The sequence below is a fragment of the Myodes glareolus genome, chromosome 2 (genome assembly GCF_982192425.1).
Source record: "Myodes glareolus chromosome 2, mMyoGla1.1, whole genome shotgun sequence".
NCBI lineage: Eukaryota > Metazoa > Chordata > Mammalia > Rodentia > Cricetidae > Myodes > Myodes glareolus.
The window spans coordinates 104982564-105004969 of NC_142027.1; the positions used below are offsets into that span (position 1 = coordinate 104982564).

At 52.3% G+C, this 22406-nt stretch overlaps 1 protein-coding gene across 2 annotated transcripts in view; it reads left to right on the forward strand.

The window, feature by feature from the left end:
- Positions 1 to 22406, forward strand: part of Mad1l1 (mitotic arrest deficient 1 like 1) — a 317552-nt gene that overhangs the window by 239993 nt on the left and 55153 nt on the right. For both annotated transcript variants that reach the window (XM_048436907.3, XM_085683370.2), the window contains one exon: positions 17099 to 17289. In XM_048436907.3, the coding sequence (XP_048292864.3) occupies positions 17099 to 17289 (191 nt within the window). The remainder of the gene's footprint in view (positions 1 to 17098; positions 17290 to 22406) is intronic.

Genomic DNA, 22406 nt, shown 5'->3' on the forward strand with positions numbered 1-22406 from the left:
GTTCTCAGCATAGCCTCGCCCCCTCGAGGTCTCTGAAGTGTAGTCCAGACCCAGAACTTCCTTGATACCCTGCGGGTGTGATGGAAGCTCCCCTGTACCTGCTTCCACTCTGGGTATCCCTGGCCCCCATCCACTGGCACCTCCTCCAGAGCCAGGTGACCCTTGCCTCTGGCCCCAGACCTCCATCTGAGCTTAACACCAGCCTGCTAGCTATGCCCCCAGGCCTGCTCCAATGATGTGCCTCCCCTTTGATTCCCTTTTCCCCTTCTTGCTAACTCGCTGTCACTGGGCCCTTCTCTGGGCACCTTGGACACAGAGCCTTGCGCAGCTCTCGTCTTGTTCTGCTTCCACCTTCCGTTTTGGAGGTGCCAAGGAGCAAACCCCAGGTCCGTACATGCCGGACAAGCACTTCCCCTCTGAGCACATCCCTAGACCATGAGTCATATCCTGAGTTTCCCTCGGCTGAGGGTCTCCGTGACCCCACACGACTCTGCCGAGACTGAGTAACTGCTGCGTTCCCCAGCCACGTGGAGCTGCTCGGCTGAATGCCTTGTTTCCTTTCCTTCCTGGCATGTCTGTAAACTTTGCTGGGTAGCTGGAGCCAAGTACCCAATTAGGGATTTCTCTCCAGTTTCATTCAGCCCATAATTGAAGTGGGAGCGCCTTCGCGCCTGACACATCAAACAAGCGGGCACCCTGGAACCCCAGCCTAGATACACTGGGCAGCCCTGACCTCCCCACCTCTGACCTGCAGCACCAGGTTGGGTCAGGCTGGGCCAGGAGGTGTTGGCTCAGCAAGTGTTCACCAGTCAATTGAGAACAGGGCCCTTCAGCTAGGGGTCCCCATGAGAAGTCATCCAGGCCTAGCTTGGCAGCTGCCATCTGCCCTTAGTTTCTTGTCTTGGAGAGAGGGTGGCAGGCTCACCTGCCTTCCTGGGCTGTCACAAGGCTGACCTTAGTAGCTAGTCTGCACTCCTTGACTGTGGCACATGCTCTATAGTCTGTGCCATGAAAACATAAGGATTGTGGTATGGAGTCCATCGGAGTTGGGGCCGCTATGGGGTCCTGAGGTTGTGGGGTCCATCTGAGTTGGCATAGATAGAGAGGGAAAGTCACCCACCTCTCTCAGGAGCCTGCACCAGGCCGTATCCTCTGTGTCTCTCCGCACTGAGCAGCAGCACCCTCCGTCCCCAGCTGTCTACGGGTGTAATTAACTCAGTGATTTAGTGATCTTACAGCGGTGCTCTGCCTCCACGACAGCCTGGCTTTAGAATGTTCCCGTCACCCTGATGGGTCCCCAATGCCCTTGCAATCCTCCCTGCTCCCACTCACAGCCCCAGGCAATCACTGATCTTTCTTCTGTTGATTTGTCTTTTCAGAACATTTGTCTAAATGGAACCTTACACTACACAGGCCTTTGTTCTGGCTGCTGTTGCTGAGTGTAATACTTTCGAGGTTCAGCTAAGTCTTGCATATATATATCCATATTCCTTGCAATGACTGAGTAATATTCCACTATGTGGATGGCACATGTGTTAGGGATCAAGTCACTGATGGTGGACATTGGGTTGTGTCCACTTTGGGCCTCTGTGAGTCATGCTGCTGTGGACATTGGAGATAGTGCCCATGTCTTATGTGTAAAAGGGGATTTCTGGGTTACCTGTTACATGTATCACTTTTGTAAGGAATGACCTAATTGTTTTCCAAAGAGGTTGTACCAGTTGACATCCCCTTATGAGGGTCCCCCGCGTGCGCTCACCATCCTCCCTGCCATTCGTCTTTCCTGGCTTCGTGACGACAACATCCTCTGTGGGTGCATTTCCCTAATGACTAATGATTCGGAGCTCATTTCTGCAGCTTATTAGCCATTCATACATCTTCCTCGCTGAGACGCCTCTTACATCGGTGCCCAGTTTTTAATTGGATTGTTTGTCTTCTAATCATTTTCTTAATGCTTTCGTCTGATAAGCAGCGGTTTTAATTTTGATGAAGTGTAATTTATCAGCTCTTCCTTCCATGGCAGGCACTTGGTCCTGGGGACTTCGATCACCCCAGCTCTATGGTTGTCCATGGTTTTCCAGAAGGGCTCAGTTTTAGACCCTGTGCCTCGCCATGTTAGTGTTGGGATGATGGAATCCAGCTTCATTCATCCTCTTTGGTCCTTAGTCATCCCACCACGATAGGCTGCTTTCTACTGCTATGGTAAACACCATGACCAAAGCAATTTGGGAAGGAAAGGGTTAATTTCCTTACCTGTCCCTAGAGCGGGGACTGTAGTGGAGGCTGTGATGAAATACTTCTTACTAACCTTTTCCCTGTGGCTTGCTCAGCCCACTTTTCTGCAGAACCCAGGCCCACAAGCCTAGGGGTAACTGCACAGCAGTGGCCTGGGCCTTCCCACATCAGTCATTAATGGGGAAAATGCCTCACAGGCTTGCCTGCAGTTCGGTCTGATGGAGGCAATTTCTTAGCCAAGCTTACCTCTTCTCAGATGACCCTAGCTTGTATCAAGCGGACAAAAGCCTAACCAGAACACTTGCCTTCCCCAATTCCAGCACTCTGGAGGTGGAGGCAGGGGAGCAGGGATTTGTAGTTTATCCTTGGCTACATAGTGAGAAGGAGGCCAGCCTGAGTTATTATAATAATAACAATAACAGCTGCATCTCTATGACTTTGAAGATCAGCTCAGGGTGTGGGTGCTAGTCTGAACCCCTTTGTCTTGATGATCATTTTTGCCAACTCTCCACAGTTCACCCCGTCCTGGCAACCCCATCCCTTGTCACACTTGAAACAGAGGCCATGGGTTCTGGACTTCTTCTGGAGGATTGCCTGCCCTTTCATGTGCTTTCCTGGGTCAGTCACCTCTCTCTTCTTGCTTCTTTGTAAAGTGGTGTAGTGTGTAACTTTTCATGGGGATTCTCTTTCTGTTCACCCCTAATTCAGGTGCCAATAACAGACCAGAGAGATAATTCCATCCAAGTCCAGCTTGGTAACCATTGAGTGTATTGGGGATCCTTATAGGCATGGGGATGTGGGGTTGCTTATAATGGGTGAAAGCTGCTAACAGAAGTGTGGGTGACTCCAGCAGCTGCATCAGGCCAACCCCAGCATGCTGATGACTCTTGCAAGCTGTGCCCCTGGGGCTTCCAGCACAGCTTGCAGGCAACTTCTCTGAAGAGTCTTCTCCCCGGCAACTGTTTACTCATATAACCGTGGGGAGGGTGAGCCATTGTGCTATCCCCCCTCTATGTGGGGACATATTGAGGAGTACTACAACCCATCTGATTTCAAGACACCAAGGGCCATGTCTGTCCCTCCTCGGCCCACTGTAACATGCGCTTTCTGACCAAACTTCAAATTTCCGGATCTCCCTGTTCTCTTCTTTGTTCCTACTCAGCTACAGACTCGGCTGACAGTAGCAATATCCATGCCAGTCCAAATGCTGTGCTGCCTTGAGATTTCCTCTAGATCTTACTCAACCCAGCACCCGAAACTCTACCTCCTGCACAGTGGACCCTCTGCTGTGATAGAAGGAGAAAGAGTGGAGGAGACCATGACACACAGATCTGTCAGCCCCAGCGGGACACCTAGGACACAGGGCTCCTGCTCTTCACGGCCACTGGGGCCATCGGGGTGCCTTGTGTTGTCTCTGGAAAGGAACAGGTGGTTCTTATTAAAATGCTGAGAACTGAAAAGACTTCAGGGAGCCTTGGGCAGTGTTGGAAAGGGTGGGACCAAGGGTCAGTCGAAGGCTGGGGAGATAGTTCTGCTGGTAAACTCTTGCCTTGCCAGCAACATGAGGTCAATCCTCAGAACCCATATTTAAAAATCTGAGCATGTTCCCATGAGCATGATCCCGGAGAAAATGGAGACAAGTGGGTCCCTGAGACTCTGACCAGCCAGCCTACCCTACTTGGTATCTTCAAGCCATCACAGACTGACCGTTTTGTTTTGTTTTGTTTTTTTAACATTATGCATCTGTCTGTGTGTGGGATGGTGGATGTGGAAGTCATAGGACAGCTTTCACGGGTCAGTTCTCTCTTGTGAGCCCCAAGAATCTAACTCAGATCAAAAGGTGAACAACTGAGGAACAACATCCATGGGTGTCCTTGACCTACACATACATGTGTGTGTTTGTACATGTGTTTGTACATGCAGGACGTGCATATATGTACTCGTGTGTGCACACATACATATGTCTTTGAATACACAGGCATGCACACACACTTGTACATGCACTCATGTGCATGCACACACTTGTATGCACACATGTGTGCATGAACATACGCAACAGAGTTAACAGAGCCCTACTCCTGCTCTATCTAATAGAATCCAGAGCTGGACTCGACCCCAGCTCTGGCTGTGTTTAGCCATTGACATGTTACAACAGTCACGCCATCGTAGGCCGAGGCTATCAGCCCCCCTCTGGCCGTGGAGATCAGGAGGACCGCATTTGCTGCCTATCTTTGAAAGTTGATTATTTCCAACCAAGCCAGTATGTGTCCTCTCTTCTGGGCTAGTGTGTGGCAGGAAGACAGGAGTCCCCAGCTCCTCTCTTCTTACCTGGGGCTCTTCTCTGGCCTAACTATGGCCTTCCTCTGGCTCTCCCTTACCACCCAGTATCTCCAAGGTCTCAGTTGCTGCCCAATCCTAGCATCCTTCCAAAACCTTCTCCGAGCTGCTCTGGCTGCTGAGTTGGTTCTGTAGGCTTTTCTTTAATCTGCTGTCAGAAGAATTGGTTCCATTCAAGTCCGAGGCCGTCACATGCATTAGCATGTATTTAATAGACTACTACATCTAAAGGAGGGGGACACAAAGGAGACTTAAAGCTTGTCTCACCAAGAGCAGACAGATTGACTCGAGAATGACTTGGTCAATAAAAGATGAGCTCTGAACACCGCTCCCCCGCAAAGGGAGCTTGCCTTCCAGGGAATTATGGTTTCTGTAACCCAGTGTCAGAAATTAATAATACATCCAGTGTGCAGAACGGATTGCCAGTTTTCAGCCTCAAGTAGACGCGAGTCCAGTGCTGTGGCTCTTATGTGACTCGCCCTTGCTGCCTCTGTGCACTGCCTCCATCAGAGCTTCTGTCCTGACCAGAGGACAGCAAGCCACCGCCCCAGCCCCAGGCTTCTCTTGGCAGATAGCCTGCCTTACTTGTCTGGAAGGAAGTTTCTTGAAGTTTGTGTTGAAACAACTGTGTTCTCATGCTTTGTGATATGATTCTCTGCTTCAAGTGTATTTGGCTAGACGGGAAAATGGAGGGAATGTGTATACACCTGTGAGGGAGTCATGCCTATTGGTTTCTGGTTATCTGTATGTGTGAAACCTTTCTTTGAAAGCTGTGGTTTCCCCTAGAGGGCATGAACAGGCTACGTGAGTATGTGCATGCACGTGTGTGTGCGTGTGCTGTCTGTGTCTACACATGCATATATGTATATGCACATATGAATGTAGTCACTAGAAGAAGATGTCCAATCTCTTCCCTCAATATGCTCCACTTAATTGTGCATTGTGATGCACTATCTCTCAAGAACCTGGAGCCAGGCTGGGAACCAGCAATCCCCAGTATTCCTCCAGTCTCCACCCCTCACAGCCACGCCTGACTTTGTACGTGAGTGCTGGGGATTTGAAACCAGATCCTCACGCTGCCATTTGTCTCCCCAACTCCATGATACACTTTGTCCCTCACCTGCCTCACTACCCAGCCTCTTGGCAGCAAGAATGTGTGAGTCGACTCCAGGCAGCCCTATCTTCGCTTCCCCAGCCCTCATCCTCCTTCACTAACAACATAGCAGCCCACATGCTTCTGTTTTGGGTATTCTGGAACCTCCATTCCAGCACTCATCCTCCATTCCAGCCCTGCCGGAGCCCTCACAGTCGAAGGCAGCAGTGCATGCAGAAGGCTCGCAGCCTGAGAGTTCTGTCTGCCAGTGTGTTGCTAAAGTTCCTGTCCAGGGGCTCCTGAGCAGCCTCTGCCCCTTCTCCTGAGGGCACAATGACAGACTGAGGCACAGCTCTACCAAGGTTCACTCTGGAGGCCCAATGAATTTATTGAGCTTTCTTGCAGAGAATGGGTTCAGGGCTGCTTCCAGGGGTGTGGGTGCTTGTCCCCCAACTGATTACACTGGAAAACCTTACCCAGCCCGGATGAGAGCTTCCCCTAAGCCACAGAGATGGATTCCTTTCTCCTCTTGTCTTCCCCAGCCCATATACTTTAGCCCAGTGGTTCCCAACCTTCCTACTGTGACCTTTTAATACAGTTCCACATGTTGTGGTGACCCCCAACCATAAAATTATTTCATTGCTATTTCACCGCTGTAATTTTGCTACTGTTGTGAATAGCAATGTAAATATCTGATATGAGGTCGAGAGCAGCAGCTCTAGCCCCTCCCTGAGCTCAAGTGCAATTAAGGCAGCGTTGCATATAACAGATGGTAGGGTGCAGCTGGATTCTCAGGTGAGGATCTCATGACCCTCCCCCTCACTCTAGTCCACGGGCCCAGCTGGGATGAGCCTTTTGAAGGGGTCACTGCTGAGCTTCCCATGATGGCGGTTATTGAACTTGGAGGGCAGTCACTCAAAACAGCCAGGCAGCTGGAGCTCTGCTCACCCAACTGCTGTGTGCTCAGTCTTCCATCACCACAGTTGACCCTACGCCTATGGTTTTTTTTTCTGGGTCCCCAATTCTTCTGCCTATCTCGGAGTGGAGATGATCTCCCTCAAACTACAACCTGAATATAGCCCTGACCTCTTAGAACTGCCCCACGGAGACCCAGTGGAGAGGGGTCATCAGCTGAGATAGCAGGGAGCACGGCCCTACTGCATGCTCACAAGGAACGTGTGCCGTATGGCTGCCAGAGTCACCACACCCAGGACAGGAGTTGCTGGAGCCTGCAGTGCTTCTCATCCCAAGGATGGCTTCCTTGCAGCGGCTCCCATCTGGCCCTCCGTGTTACCCAGCTGTGGTATGTCTTTGATCTCCCCCCCAACTCTTCTCATGTGCCGCCAGCCTCCCTGCCAGAGCTTCCCAGTGCAGAGCCCCCTAAAGAGAAGCTTGGCATTTAGAGCCAGGGCAGGAGCCCAGCTCTTAGGCTGGCTGCTCTTGGGTAAGACACCAGCTTGTGGTCCAGTGGCCTGTCAAAGAGTCTCATGTGCTGCCAACGGAGGCTGTGGATGGAAAACTGTCCTGGAGCAGTACTGGCTGGCATCTCACCCTCTGCAATGCATCTTATACCCTGCAGTGCTTTCCAGCAGTAGACTTGCGCACAACCAGCCAGACCTTGCTCTACCCCTTTCTTCCTTCTTTTCTTCCTTTTTTGGTTCATTTTTTTGGGGGGGGGGTTGTTTTATTTCGTTTTTCTTCTTTGAGACATGTAATCTAGATTGGTCTTAAACTTCTGATCTTTCTGCTTCTACCTCTCAAGTGTTGAGATTACAGGTGTGCATTCACATGTCTGGTTTATACCGTGCTGCGTATTAAACCCAGAGCTTCATGCATGCTAAGCAAGTGCTCTACCAACTAAACCACATTCCCAGTCTTCCTCTCTGTACCTTCTAATGGCCTGTGTGTTGAGGCTTTCTGGTCCTGGTTCCCAGTCCTCTCTAGCTATGTATGCTAGAGACCTTCAAGTATGATCACAGGTTGCTCCAGGCCACGCAGCCCCAGTGTCTAGGAGAGTGTGGGCCCACCAACTCTTCTACTCATAGGCTCATTTGATGCTGCTGAGCTTCTTACAGTGACCTTGTGTCCCAGGCACAGTGGGTGCTGGGCTTGCCCCAAGGGAGGCCCAGGCTCTGCCTCCAGGGACTTGTACAGTGGAGGAAGTGGACCCTCAGCCAGACAGGGTAGCACACGTGTCCACCAGAGGTGCAGAAGTTCAAGGGAGGCCAGGAAGGAGGGCACTTAGAGGTGGTGGGACTTGTTATAGAAGTATGCTACCGAGCAAGGTCCCTTGTCGGAGGCAGAAGTCCAGAGCCACTTGTAGCATGGCAGAGAACTATATGGTCCATGCGTGTGTGGGTGAACCTGTCGTACACAGCAAAGTGGTGGAAGCCAGGACAGCACTTAGGGCTGGGTTTCCACATCAATGGAAGGGATGGAAACCCCATCCCACTGCCTCCTGCATCTGATCAGGAGGTCAGCCAGCTCTAGCAGGGGGAGTATCAAGCATCTGATTGGTGACCCCTGGGTCAGTCCTGGGTCTGCAGGAATCCAAGAGAACTTTGTTCCCTGGGACAAAGACTGCAAGGATGGCCAGCTGGCAGGGAAGCTCTCCATTTAGGTGGTAACTGGCAGGTATGCAGTAGAGCAGGAAGCCAGGGTTCATCCCTTAGGACTTGGGCACACCAGCTGTGGAGTCATGAGGAAGGGTTGATGTACCCAGGCAAAGTTCCGTATGTGCCAGATGGGCTCGAAGAGGGAGGCCTGTTGAGGAACACATTCACCAGAGGCATGGTCCAGCTACACATGGAGCTGCATGTCATTTGACCCCAACCCCTGACCCTTGTTTTCCTGAGCTAGAAGTAATACAGCATTGTGCATGACCCTTGCTTGTCACTGAAGGGGCCTCTCTTGGGCACCTCAGGTGTGTGCCATGGGTCAGAGAGGCTTATTGGAGGAAGGGTCCATGTCGGGAAGAAGGACTGGCTGACGACTCAACAGGTGGAACCATAAAGTGGAGCCAGCAGTAGGAGACGTGTATAGCTAGCTTTATCCCTGCTAGCCAGTGGCCAGGGATCTTTCTGAGCCAAGGCCTGAGTTGCTGACAGAAGCCCCTTGCCCAAACCCCAGGGCAAACCTGAAGTAACATCACCAGGCACCCAGCATGTTTGTAGATATCTCTTAGGGATTCCATGATTCTGAAGTTCCAGGTTGGGTAATATTGATCCTCCAGGCTTCTGGTTTGTCTCCACCTCTATCAGCCCATGTCGTGTCCCTCTCATCCTGGAGGACAGCAGACACCAGGGGCTGCTGATCCTCTACCGCGAAGAGTGCTGCCACAGGGAGTGTGCAGCCTGGCGCTGCAGGGCCTCTCTTGCTCTGTCCCTGGGATGGGGGAGGGAGTCTTACAAGAACGAATATGATATCAGCGCCCGCTTGTCACCCCGGGACTCTCCCACCCTGTAATCTGGTGGGCTGTAATTGCCAGTGTCTTTTCAAATCATTTTTGTGCAAGGTGACAAGCTGCTTGCTGGAGTGAGCAGTTAATCACACAGAGATACCCCGTTTGAAAGGCGCTCAGAGCGTACCCAGGGGCGGCTGCCAGCAGCCAGGCGGGTGCACACAGTCTGCTCATCTGCATATAATTCCAGGGCGAGCAAGCCTCGCTGAGGCTGGTGTAAACCATGCAATTTCCGGCCCAGCAGGGGACACATGCTGGTGGTGGGGACCAAACCTCAGGGCCTGTGGCATCAGTAGAGTTAAAGCAACCCCATCTCCATAGGGCAGCAGGAGACCTGATTAGCAGGTGGTGGTGACCTAGCCACTTTGGGAACCACAGTCCCCCATCTTTGACCAGCTACCCTACCTGTCGCTCTGCAGGGTGACTTCAGGGAAGGAGGACCCCCAAAGTATCCTAGTTGATATGGCACATCACCTCCACCCACCAGCCATTCCGTTGTTTGGTTGCTTGAAGTTTGAGTTTCGGATGGGCTGATAACCTTTGGTGTTCTATGCCACTCCACCTTCCTCCATGTGGTGTCCCAGAGGGTTGAGCCCATAGTGTCTCAGCAGGCCCTAGGTCAGTGCTCTGGGACATCTCCTCCTGCCACTCTCTCCAGGAAGCCACAGGGAGCAGGGCACAGACATTCCTGTCACAGCCACAGCAGTGCCTGGCCTCCACAGCTGCTAATAAAATTGCATAAATATTTGATGTCTAATTATTAAATATTTAAAAATGTAAAACTGGAATGGTTTGGAAGTTAGCATGGCATGAATAATTCAGCCCTTAGATGCACATCATCTTTGGGTCTGAACAGGGCCAGCACCTCCAGTGCGTGATGTAGCCAGAGACATAAGTCCCAGGGACTTCTCTGGCTAGCCACCAGTCCCCATGCCTAGAAGCAGAGACTCAGGCAGAGTCCCTGTCGTCACGCTGCAGGACAAGTCTCAACCTGTAAAGTCAGGAGGGGGTTTAATGTGAAATTCTGAGCTGCCGGCCTGGACCGTGGCAAAGTAGAGAAGGTCCCTTTCCTTTGAGCCTGAAACATCATCCCTTCTGGTCAGTGTGCATGTGTCTGCAGAGACCAAAGACCAAGTATTGTCCATTCACTTGACCAGCCACTGGAGAGCGTCCAACCATGGTGCACTGGGATCCCTCCCAGGGGAGACAGAAATAGACTCCCAGGCACAGCCAGAGCATCAGGAGAAGCTTAGACCATGGCTTTCTCTGTCTACTGCTTCATCTTCAAGGCTGGGTGAGCTGGAAACAGCACCTCTGCCTAAGGTTAGAGGGCCGAAGCTGTAGCCTGTGATAGTCTAGTACCACAGTGATTTTTTTTTCAAGGGCTGAAAATCCCAGCTTTGGTTAAGTGGATTTTATTCACTTCAGAAGGGAAAATGGCTCTGCCCAAATCCCCAAAGGAATGTCCAAAAAGCTGCTTTTAGCTTTTAATCAGGAGATGCGGGGGCACGGGGCCAGTGACAAAGTTGCTGCTCCATTGGACCACACCCTCCTTTTTGTTCCTACCCCACAGTATTATAGCTGGGAAGGAGGGGAGAGCCCATTTGCAAACGTGGGAGCCAGAGAAGAGGGCCACATAGCCTGGGCATCCTGGTGATGTCATGTCATCCACACCTGTCATCTCCCTCGAGTGACATTCAGTCACTGTGAGGGAAGCATGTGTTCCCTGCTGGCCCGTGTGTGAGCACATTTGCTTCCCTGTGAGAGAACTAGGCTGCATTTCCTTTCCACGTGCTCACTCTCCTTGTTTCCATTGAGTGTTAATGTGGTAAAGGATTGCCTCAGTTCCCTTTCCATAACACTCAGACCTGTGCTCTGTGCCTAGCCCATCGTAGTCGTTTGAATGAGAACAGCCCTAATAGGTGAAAATGTTTGAATGCTTGGTCCCCAGTTAGTGGAACTGTTTGGAAAAGATTAGGAAGTGGCCTTGCTAGAGGAGGTGTGTCACTGGGGTGGGCTTTGCCTTTCTCTGGCTGATCAGATGTAAGCTCTCAGCCACTCTAGCGCCATGCCTGCCTGCCTGCCTGCCTGGAACTATACTTCTGGCCTTGTTGATCGTGGACTAACCCTCTGAAGCTGTCATCAGGACCCCATGAAATACTTTAGTTTATGAGTTGCCTTGGTCACGGTATCTCCCCACAGCAATAGAACAGTGACAAGGACACTCTCTAGCGGCATTGCTGTCTCTGGCTTCTCAGCAGAAGGGAAAGCTGCATTCTCTTTCTCCAGCCTGAGTATGCTCTGGTGTGTGCGTACACATACACACACACCCACACATACATACATATGCACGTCCCTCTCCACAAGCGGCTCTGGTGAGATCCATGTTGAGTCAGTGATGCTCTGACATCTTCATCTTGCCTACCTGGCATGGAGGTGAGGACACTATCTCTGTGGTGTGTTCTTTCACTTGTTTGGTTTTCTATGCTGGCCAACATGCCCAACTGTTCTGACCTTCTGGAACTCTCTGGAGGGGCTGTCAGTGTCCTCTCAGTGCTTTGAGACGCGGTGGGCCATCTGTCAGCTCTGCTTGGATTCTTGTCCTTGGCTAGTCCTCTTGGGGCCACAGCCTTGGATCAGAACACAGCATGCTCTGCTCTGATGGGGATTGTGTAGTCTCTTGCTGCCACCACAAGTCCCTGCCCTGATGGTCCCCACAGTCATGCAGGTGCCTCCTTCCCCCTTTCCTGTTCTCGCATCATGTCTCTTGCCTGAGCCAAGAAGGTCCAATGCTCTGTGATGCTGTTTGCTGGGCACTGAAGTGGGTGTACCATTCCAGACAGGACTCTGTGACTATAACCCAGAGCTTTGTCCAGCCTCTCAGTTCCTTAGGAACTTGGCAGAGTGTTTTGGTTTTTTGGGGTTTTGTTTTTTTTGTTGTTGTTGTTGGTTTTTTTTTTTTTTTTGGTTTTGGTTTTGAGACAGTGTCCCATGAAGCCCAGGCTAGCCATAACTCACTATGTAGCCAGGGATGATTTTAGCTTCTGATCCTCCTGCCTCTACCTCCCAGGTGTTAGGATTGCAGACTGGGGATCAGGCCCAGGCCTCATGCATGCTGGGCAAGACTCCTGGTTAGGTCACATCACTAGTCCCTCAGGAGTTCTCTTTGGAGGGTCTGTGTTTCTCTATCCAAGGAAAAAACAGTTGGGCTTTCCTTTGTCTTGCTGCAGAGCTGACCCCAGGCTCATAGGGGTTGGCACTGTTGTGACCCTGAGCTGCTGCAGCCTGCTGAGGGTGAACATTCAGATCCAGAACTGACAGCAGGGGAGCTGCTGTGATGAAGCACTGACCAAAAGCATCTTGGGGAGGGAAGCGCTCATTTATTTGCCCTACAGGTTGCAGTCCATCACCAAGAGGTACCAAGTCAGGGCCTGAAGCAGAGGAAGCCTACTGAGTAGTTTATTCTCTTGGGCTTGCTCAGCTACCTTCTTATATATCCCAGACCCACCTGCCCTGGGATGGCACCACCTACAGTGGGCTAGCCCTTCTCTGTGTACATTTGCCATCAAGACAGTGTTCCACAGACATGCCCATGGGCCAGGCTGAAGGAGGCAGCTTCTCAACTGAGGTTCCCTCTTCTAAAGTTTGTACGTTTTCAAAAACCAACCAGCCAGCATAGGGCATGGAGAAGTGGGTCGGCGGTTAAGAGCACATACCTTCCGGAGAATCTGAATTCAGTTCCCAGCACCCGCATCAGGCAACTCACAACCACTCCGCCCTGGGGGGGGGGGGGGATCTGATGCCTCCGGCCTCCAAGGGTGCCTGCATTCGCATGCACATATCCACACTAAGACGACATACTTTAATAAAAACAAATCTTAATAAAAAGCAACCCAGCACTCACCTTCCTGCCCACAGACTGTACTGGCACAGGTGGAGGACCACTGAGAGCCCCACGGCCATCTTCTCTCTGGTTATCTCTTCTCTGTGTCTACCTCGTGTGTGTCCTTCTGGCCCCACTAGTATCAGCCATTCTGCAGACTCCAGGCCAGGAGCTGCCACTCCAGAGATCTGAGCGCATAGACGCTTATTATCCCGCCATCTCTGCTCTTAGGCAGGAGTGCGCATCCCCACTAGCTTTGATCTGGTGGAACACAGGCTATTTCTGTCTCGTGTCCTTCCCTCAGTGCTTTCACAGCTGCCTCCTGTGAGTCCAAACGGGCACGCATGGGACTGAGATAGTGAGGGTTGTCAGCTCAGAGCCGTCCTGTGGCCTCCCCAGAGGAGTGGAGCCAGCCAGCGGGCCCGCCTGAGCTTACAGGCCAGCTGTGGAGCAGTGAGTGTTTGGGCATAAGGCCTGATGTGCCTGCCCCAGGACCACTCTGGAAACCATCAAGTCTGGCTTGGGTTCTGACGAACAATCACATCCCTTCTCTGAGTCCTACTTGTCACCTGTCACATTCCTGTGCTTATAGGACAGCCAGGACTGTCCTTGTGGAGGGGCCATAGGAAGGGAGGGCATGGACAGCCTCTCCTGGGGACACAAGGTGAGCGGCACAAAGCTGGAGAAAGACAGCAACCACAGCTTCCTCCTGGCAGCAGGCAGGACTTGAGAGTTGGGAAGGCCTGTGACAAGATGGGAAAGCACCCAGAGCTCTTGAAGAGCCTCAGTTGCTACAGAGTGAGAATGTGGCCTAGGGTCTGGCCCTGCAGAACTAGAGGCCCCAGAACAAGGCTGCCCCTCACTGTGTCTTGATCTCAGAGAGACCTCTGGGCCCAGAGATCCCTGAATTTCACCCCACCTACCTCTCTGCCCCCACCCTGTGTTGTTTCCTGCACACTTGTGAGTGGCTGAAGACATTTCCCCAAGGCCAGAGTATGTCACTGCAGACCCCAAGGCCCTTTGCCTCTAAGGAGAAGCCCCAAAGCAACCTCTGCTCTTGGTCACTTTTGAAAGAGGCTGACTGACAGCCATGGCAGCAGAGTAATGACACTTTCAAGGTGGAGCCCATCTTTTATTGATTTAATCCAAACGTCGAAGTGAATTATTCATTCTTGTTTATGTAAGTCACCAAGCCACAGAAATAACAAGGAAGTTGAAGCACCCCAAATCAAGTGACTGTTTCCAGGCTTTGGGCATCACCCTCAGCTTGTCTCGGCTGTCTCCCCTCACCCTCCACTGGCCTCACCCTCTCCCTGAAAGAGGCTTCTACTCCCAACCCAGCAGTAATAAACGCTCCTCCTTTGCGGCCACAAACATACCTGTGGGTGCCTGGCATGTGGCCAGACACCTCTTCTCCATTCATCCCCAAGACGCATACTGACCCTCCCCATGGGCCTTCCATGGGCCTGGGTTCCCCCACCTGCCTCTGAGATCTGAACTGTGCAGAAGAGCCCGTTTCCTTCCCCAAGGTCAGCCTGTGTTTGGGCCTAAGATCTAATCTTCCCCTTTAGGCGTCTGGGGTCTATCAACAGTTATCACAGTCTCTGATGGCTGGAACATCCCTGGGAAGTGTGGCTGGTGAATTTCTTCTCCTGCTGAAGGCTCTGGCTCCAGGAGGAGGAGGGGCAAGGGATGCCAGGAAGAGCCTTGGGGTCAGGGCTGCCAATTAACCTTTCATTTTCATAGTCTGATCACTCGATTAATCAAGGCTCGGGGTCTGTGTCCTGTTGAAGGGGCCCTCACTGTGAAGAACAGTGTCTGCCAAGGCCTCTGTGCTAGGTGATGGATGAAGGAGCCACAGGGCAGGGCCAGCAGCCAGGCGACAGCCCCACAGGTGAGCTTCTGCCTACCGGCTGGGTCTGTCAGGCCATTTCTCCTCACAGCCCCTGGTGCCAGCATGCTTTTCTCAGAGTGTGCTTCCCGCACCGTACTGTGGATGGGCCATTGCATTCTAGAGTATGAGGGACAGGAAGGATAGTGGCAGCCCTGCTGGCGCCCGTCAGCTGCATGGCCCAGGGGCATGTTCATCCGGAGGTGTGTGACATTTCCTGTGGTACATAAAAAAATCTGTCCATCCTAGATAGGACACCACCAGCAGAACAATCCACCCAAGTCTAGGTTAATGAGCAGTGAGTGTATTGGGGTTACAAATGGGAGCACGAGCAGTTCCCGTGTGAAGTGCAGTGACTCGGGGGAGCTGCAGCCCCGAAAAGCCCACCGCAGCATTGGGAACAGCTCACGGAGCTGTGTTCCCAGAGCTCCCAGGGCAGCTTGCAGGAGGTCTCTCTCCCTAGCAGTAGTTACTAGAACCCTGGGAGATGGGGGCAGAGACTTTCTGAGCTTCCTAAGCCTTGATTACTTCCTGAGCCCTGCTTACTGAGTACTCACTGAGTCTTAAGGGGCCTCCCTCCCAAAGGGACTCTTCAGTTCACAGGAAATGAAAACATGCCACCATATCACAGTGGTGATGTGACTTCTGAGTTTATGCGTTTGACTTAGGCTGGCCTCCAAGGATCATTCTGGCTAAATCCTCAAAACTGTGACTGGGGACAGCCACATCTCCTGGGAGATGGCGGGGAGACAGAAGTGGCAGAGCCGAATGGGGACTCAGCCTCCCTGGTCTCCATTTTCCCTGGGGTTGCTCAGAGCTTCTGGTTCCCACATGTCTCTCGTGGGACTCAGGCTCCCCACCCCCACTGATCTCTAGAATGCCCTCCCATCTCTGTGAACTAACCACCCTCTGGGTCTGTGGTGTGCAGGGCACAGGTTCATTCTCCCTCCTGCCTCAGGCCTGAACTAAGATGCCCCACCTCAAGATCTTCCCCATTCTGCTCTTTCACTGTGGGCCCATGAGGGGCCTGCTCTGGACCTGGGCCCTAGAGTGAGTCTCTTGGACCCTGAGTTCCTCTTGACTTAGGGTTCCCTTTCCCCATACACTGCTCAGGATTACCCGCCTCAGAAATGCCCAGTTTTCCCTGTGTCCCCTGAGCACATATCATAGCCGATGTTAACTAGCCCCAGCCGTTCATCACAGCAAAGGGAGCCCATAGCACACCCACCCCCTGAGCCTGACCGCCCAGGCCTGTGGGGTTCCCCTTGTGAGCTCCATGCAGGACTTCCAGGAAGCGCCCAGCTCCAGACAATCCCTGTGTGTGTGAGTGGAGCCAGGCTCAGTAATTAACTGGGGCATAAATCAGGGCTTAATTACTCAGCAGGCACCTTGGGTGAGAGATTCATGGTAATTGTGTGTGCTCCTGGTGACTTTGCGCAGCTGGCTTCTCCCTGAGCACCAGTTAACCGTGGCGAGCAATGGGGAGGTGGGGCTCTACCCTGAGCGATACTCCCAGAGACACTTGGGAGGTTGAGGAGGAGGTTCTAGGCAGGGTTTTATGGAACCCAACCAGACCTTGCTGAGGGACAGGGAGGGTCCATTTGGCCTCAGATGGCCAGCATGTGGACTTGTGTCTATCTTCCTCTGAGTGCTGTGCTAGCTCAGGGCAAGTGCCCAACTCCGGGGCAGGAGCTCAGGCTGCAGGTGGCTGTCCATTTGCCCAGAGTGGTTGGGAACTCTGATCCTCACTGCAGACATGATCCTCTGGTGCGTCCTTCTCCAGCAGGCTCTGGAACCTGCTAGCCTTCTGGGACCAGTCACCACCAAAGCATGACCAGTTGTTCCACAGAGCTCCCTAACAGTGACCAGGGTAATGTCCTGCTGGGCGTTGTCACTCTGCCAGCAGCGTATCTGGTCACAGCATCTGTCTTTCAGAGTACTGTGCTTTGGGTTATTATTTTTTTTTTTAAAGTACTGTTGTTGAAATAGTGACTTTATTATGACTACCACCAGAAGGTCACACTGCTTCTCTGGATCCTTGTCCTTTTTCTCCTGATTTCTCAGAGCCCATAGATGGGCACCAGGCTCAGGCAGCAGGGGCTCAAATTGGGCCATGGTTTATCTTTGCCCCTTCCCCTGGCTATCCTTCCTGTCACACCAGTGCCCAGTGACACTCACACCATGCCCCTGTCCCCACAGAGCTGCGGAAGCAAGTAGAAAGTGCCGAGCTGAAGAACCAGCGGCTCAAGGAGGTTTTCCAGACCAAGATCCAGGAGTTCCGCAAGGTTTGCTACACGCTGACTGGCTACCAGATCGACGTGACCACTGAGAGCCAGTACCGCCTCACCTCCCAGTATGCTGAGCACCAGTCCGACTGCCTCATCTTCAAGGTAGGGTGACTACCTATGCGTCGCCATGCCAGTTCATGCAGCGCCATGTCCTCAAGGCATAGTCTTCCGTGGCAGGAGAGGACATGCTGGGCCCTTTTTCCCCACTCTTGATGGGCACTGACCTGGGGTCACGTCTACTTGACTTTCTTTAATTCGTACTCTGTGAGTCTCTACCAAGCTCCGCCCTACTGCTTGGGGCACTTCAGCCTTGTCCAGAGGCAGTAGGTACCCAGAGGATGGTGAGGGGCATGGCAGGCACCTTGCTGCCAGACTTCTGCCAGAGGTTAGTATGTGGCACAGCACACGTGTGCCAGCTACTGGTGGTCAGGCCAAAGGTACCAGAGTTGATCCCATAGGTTGCTGGGTAAGCCCTGTAAGGCGGGAAAGGGGCAGTGGTCTTCAGGAAGCATGTACCTGTTGGAGTCTGGTGTACCAAGTGAGCACCCAAGGAGGAATCCCTATTCACTGAAACAGAAACAACATACCCCAGAGAGAGGGTGCTTGGGACATGGCCTGCCCAGACCGTGGGCACAAGTTCTCAGAGCAAGCAGGTCCAGCAGAAGTGAAGTTGGTCGATGCAGAGAGTGGTACGGTGTAGCTGGCAATCCGGGGTTGCAAGGGCTTGCTCATCACTGGCAAGCAACCTTACATCCTGTTCCTGGGATGGTGTTATGGTACCAGCATGGCATGTGGCCCTGGTGTGGCCTGTGATAAAAGTATTGTGTGTGACTGGTCAGTAGCTGTGGCCAGCTCCATTCTGTATCACATGTGGCTGGGCCTCCTACAGTCTGGAGCCAGACTGTGCCCTGCAGAAACAGAAACCAGCTTCCATTTCCATCTAAAATCTGTGCCCAATGTGACCTACGTATTGTAAGCAGACTTGCTCAGAAACATAGTTCCTTTTCGCCGTTTCTCCTCGTTCTCACCCACCTGTCTGTCTGGCCCCTTTGAGGGGACGCTGCCCATTGTGGTGGTCAGAGGCACACCCGACGCAGCACCCACTTCGTGGTGTGTCTCAGAGACTTTCTGAATTTCCCAGATTACATCCATCCATTTTTTTACACTTCTTAGCACTCTTAAACCTTTGACTAAGTAAATAAATATTTGAACGCCCAAAGTCTCTAAGTCAGTAAGCTATCAGAAATGTATTTCTTCGCTTTTGTGTACCTTTGAATAGCTGAGGATCACTGATGGGTATTTAATTTAATACAGTGTAGGGATTCCATGTTGTTTTTTTTTTAAAAAAAAAAAGATTGGTAAATGAAGATGCTCTGAGCAGCTGTCATGATGAACACATCACTTCCATCGGTGTTTGTAGACAAGCTCTAATTTGCATTCCAAAGTGTTCTAGGCTTTTTGTTTTGTTCTATTCTTTGGTGGTATGGGAATGGAACCTAGGACCTCCTGCATATTAGGTATGCAGACACTCTGCCACCGAGCCACGCTCCCAGCCTCTCTGGAGGCCTAGGCAGGCATCCTGACACTGAACTACCTCTCCAAGTTCCCTTTTTGCTTCCTATTTAAAGACAGCGACTTACTGGAGTTGCGCATGTTAGCCTTGAACTCGGTCTGCAGCTCGGGTTGGCCTTAGACTTGCAATCCTCCTGCCTCAGCATGCATTCCAAGGTCCTACTGTATTCTGTTTTTAGAGGTTGTCAAAAGTGTGGTGTGTATAACCAGTTCTTAGCCAGGCCAATCAAGGCTGTACAGTGAGAACCTATCTCCAAGCAGCGTTAAGTCACTTCTGCTCCTTCCCAAAAGGCAGACACAGTCATCACGGTGCTGCTTTGTCCCCATCATCCTGTCCCATCCAGATAATTCCAGTCTACTCAGGTCTAGGTGTCCTGCCCATCTTCTTTCTATCATAAGCCCACTTGTGGTGGCCTCCTACCCGTGAATGGGACTTGCCATACCTCTGGTCCTGCTGCTAGCCTTGACTTTTGTGTGTGGCTTCCGTAGTACACAAAAGAATGAGGGTGAGTGTGGCCACTGCTGTCCCTGGTGCACATTGTCTTCACACTCTCACGGTTCCTCACCTGTCTTCCCACCTCTGGCTCATTTACCTTGCCCACCAGCTGGCCTTGGAGTTGCCTGGCCAGCCAGACACACACACACACACACACACACACACACACACACACACGCACACACACACAATCACCATTCATTCTCCAGACATCAGTACCCAAGGAGTACTCAATGACACCAACACAGCCAGACTGGCAACTGTACTCAACTTGAGGCTCAGAAGCAGGCCAGCCCTCCTCCACTCCAGGCAACTCCTTCACTGTGGCAGAAGAGAGAAGGGGGCCCCATGTGCTCTGCTGATGGACACCACCCCCAGCCAGTGTGGCTTGAGCCTGTAGAGAAGCCTCTCCTGGGTTCTTGGCTACACCCAGGGTTCAAAACCACCTCAACATCAAGGTGGCCAGTCTAGCCACAGTAGGGCCCCTGAACACCTGACATTTGACAGATCATAGAACATATGCACATTCCGAGACACAGTGGCTTGGTGGAAGCTATGCTATGTAGTGGCTAGATATATGTTGGTGTGTTGCTGTGGTTACCTGTCAGGTGACCGTCACGTGGTGGCCAAACAGGTAAAGAACTTGTTATGTGGTGAAGGAGCTATTTCTTGTGACCTTAGCAGAGAGCTGGGTGGTAGCTTATAATGGAGAGAGAACATAGTTACATCGTGTCTCTCTGGCAGCCCTTCCTTGTACCATTTTTCTTTGTAAGAATGCACATACGTGTACAAGTTCATGAGCTTGTGTGCATACCTGTGTGTGTAGCGTGGAGACAGAGAAAGTCTCCACCGCTCTCTGTAAGAACCACCCATCTTTTAGAAAGTCGCTCACTGGCCTGGAACTTGCTAAGCAGCCTAGACTCGCGAACCAGCAGGCCCAGGGCTCCCTCCTCCTTTTTCCTCCTCCCGGCCTAGGGTAACAAGGGTGCCGCCATGTCCAGCTTTTCCTCATGGTTCTAGGGCTTGGATTGGGGTCCTGGTGCTCATAAGGCAAGTTCTTTACCGACGGGACTGTCTCCCCAGCAGGGTCTAAAGCAGCCGCTGGAGTCCCCCGTGTACCCCGCTCAGTTTCTTGTGGCCCACTCCTCTGTGCCAAGGACAATGAGTCTTCTGGGCAGCTCAGTCAGAGACTAGGAAATGCTTCTTGCAGGCTATTGGGCTTTGGCTCTAGCTTTCTCCTTAGCCACCTCGGCATGTTACAGCAAGCATGGCCTGAGCCTGCCCCTCTGCCTCCCCACCCCCTCCTCCATACCTGGCCCTGTTCAGCCTGGAGATCTCTGTCTTTGTGGCCTGACTATCTATCCAGCTGTGGAGGTGAGGGCAGGAACCCCATGCTGGACACACCCTGGTTCTCAGAGCACTGCAGTGTGCCCTGGTACTGGCCAGCTGCCTGTCTCCGCATCTGCTTTCTCATCTGTCAAGTGAAGATAATCACAGGTTCTGCTGGCCCTGTGGGACCCTGTGAAGGTATGGGACATCCAGGGGTCCCTGTTAGGTGACCTGCCCTCCTGTGTGCAGCCTGTGATGACACCAGAGTCTTTGCTGCTACTGTCCCTAGCAGGACCTTAAAGCAGTTGCCCAGCATTGTCCACAATGGGCAAGCCAGGCAGGCAGATCTTAAAGAGGAGGAGGCAAGATCCCAGACTGTCCTGCCCCACCCACCCATCTCCCCTAGCAGGGAACATGGGGGCAGGGCGTGGGCAACAGCTGCCTTAAAGCATCTCTGAGTCACTGGTTCACCTGTGTCTGCAGCTTCCATATTCTCCATGGTACAAGGGCTCTTCCTAGGCTGGGGGCTCCTTTGGGCCATGGGCCCACACAGCCTTGAGAAATTCCCCTGTTCAGTGCAGTACCAGAAAGACTGCGCTGGTCCTGTGGAGCTCTCCAGCAGAAATCTCACCAAGACTCTAGAGCTGGGTTGGCCCGTCCCATGCAATCTTTGGCCATTATATACCCTCTGCAACACTATCAGTTGAAGCAGCTGCATAACCCTTATCTGCCAGCCAGTGCCTGGCTAGCAGAGAGGGTGCTCACAAGATCTATTGGGGGTGGGTGAGAGAAGAGGAAAAATGGATAGGGACCAGGCAAAAGGCAGGCTGACCCCTGTACCCAGGGCATGACCAAATCAGGCTCAGGCAAGCTCATGGTAACTTCCGCTCTTTTTTTTTTTTTTCCTCTAAACAACTTCCAGGCAGGAGGGGTCTGAAGCAGAGTTAGAAATAGCTGGGGCCTGCTTCCAACCAAGCAGGTTCTGCAAATGTGTGCTGGGATAATTGAGAGTTGGCTCACAGTCCCACATGGCTCCACTTCCCTTCTCAGGCTGGACCCAGCCTCTGCTGTGTGTGGGTGGCCGAGTTGCCTCCCAAGGCTGCTGTGGGAGGGGGAGGGGAGCAAGAGCTTAGTTCCAGCACACAGTGGGAGCCTGGCATCTTGCCCACTCCTCCTCTTCCGAGAGGAGTTAGACCCCAGAGTCTCCAGTTTCCTGAACCTGGAGGCAGTGGCCTACCAAATGTCCCCAGCTGTCCTGGCGTGATCTCTTTCCCTGTGCTGTACCAGGACCCTCTACCCAGAAGGAAAACTCCTGTCACAGAAGTGAGACAGTAAAATGAGAAGCTGAACAGCGGCGGATAGACTTGTCTGCAAACCCCACGAGACGCGGGTGGCCCTGACCTTGGATCCCCGTCCCCCATGCCTGTGATCTCTCCACAGCCCACTATAACCCAGGGCCAGCCAGAGGCAGACCTGGATTCTGGGATCATAGTGTCTTAGCCATCTAGCACAAGTTCCTGATCTGGAGACAGGACTGTACACCTAAAGGGCTTATTGGTGGGTGATTGAGAGTGCATGCCTGTATAAAGTGTAGTCCATGCCTTCATCCACATGGCCCAGCTTTTTACACAGGTGCTGGGGACTGAACTAAGGTCCTCATGCCTACATGGCAAGCGATTTTACTCCAGCCTCTTCTCATTTGTTTTGCTTTGGTTTTTCTTAATATAAGGTCTCACTGTAGCCCAGGCAGGCTTTAACCAGAGGTCCTCCTGCCTCTGCCCGGACTTCTAGTTTTGGAGGCAGTGTCCACCATACAAGTGCA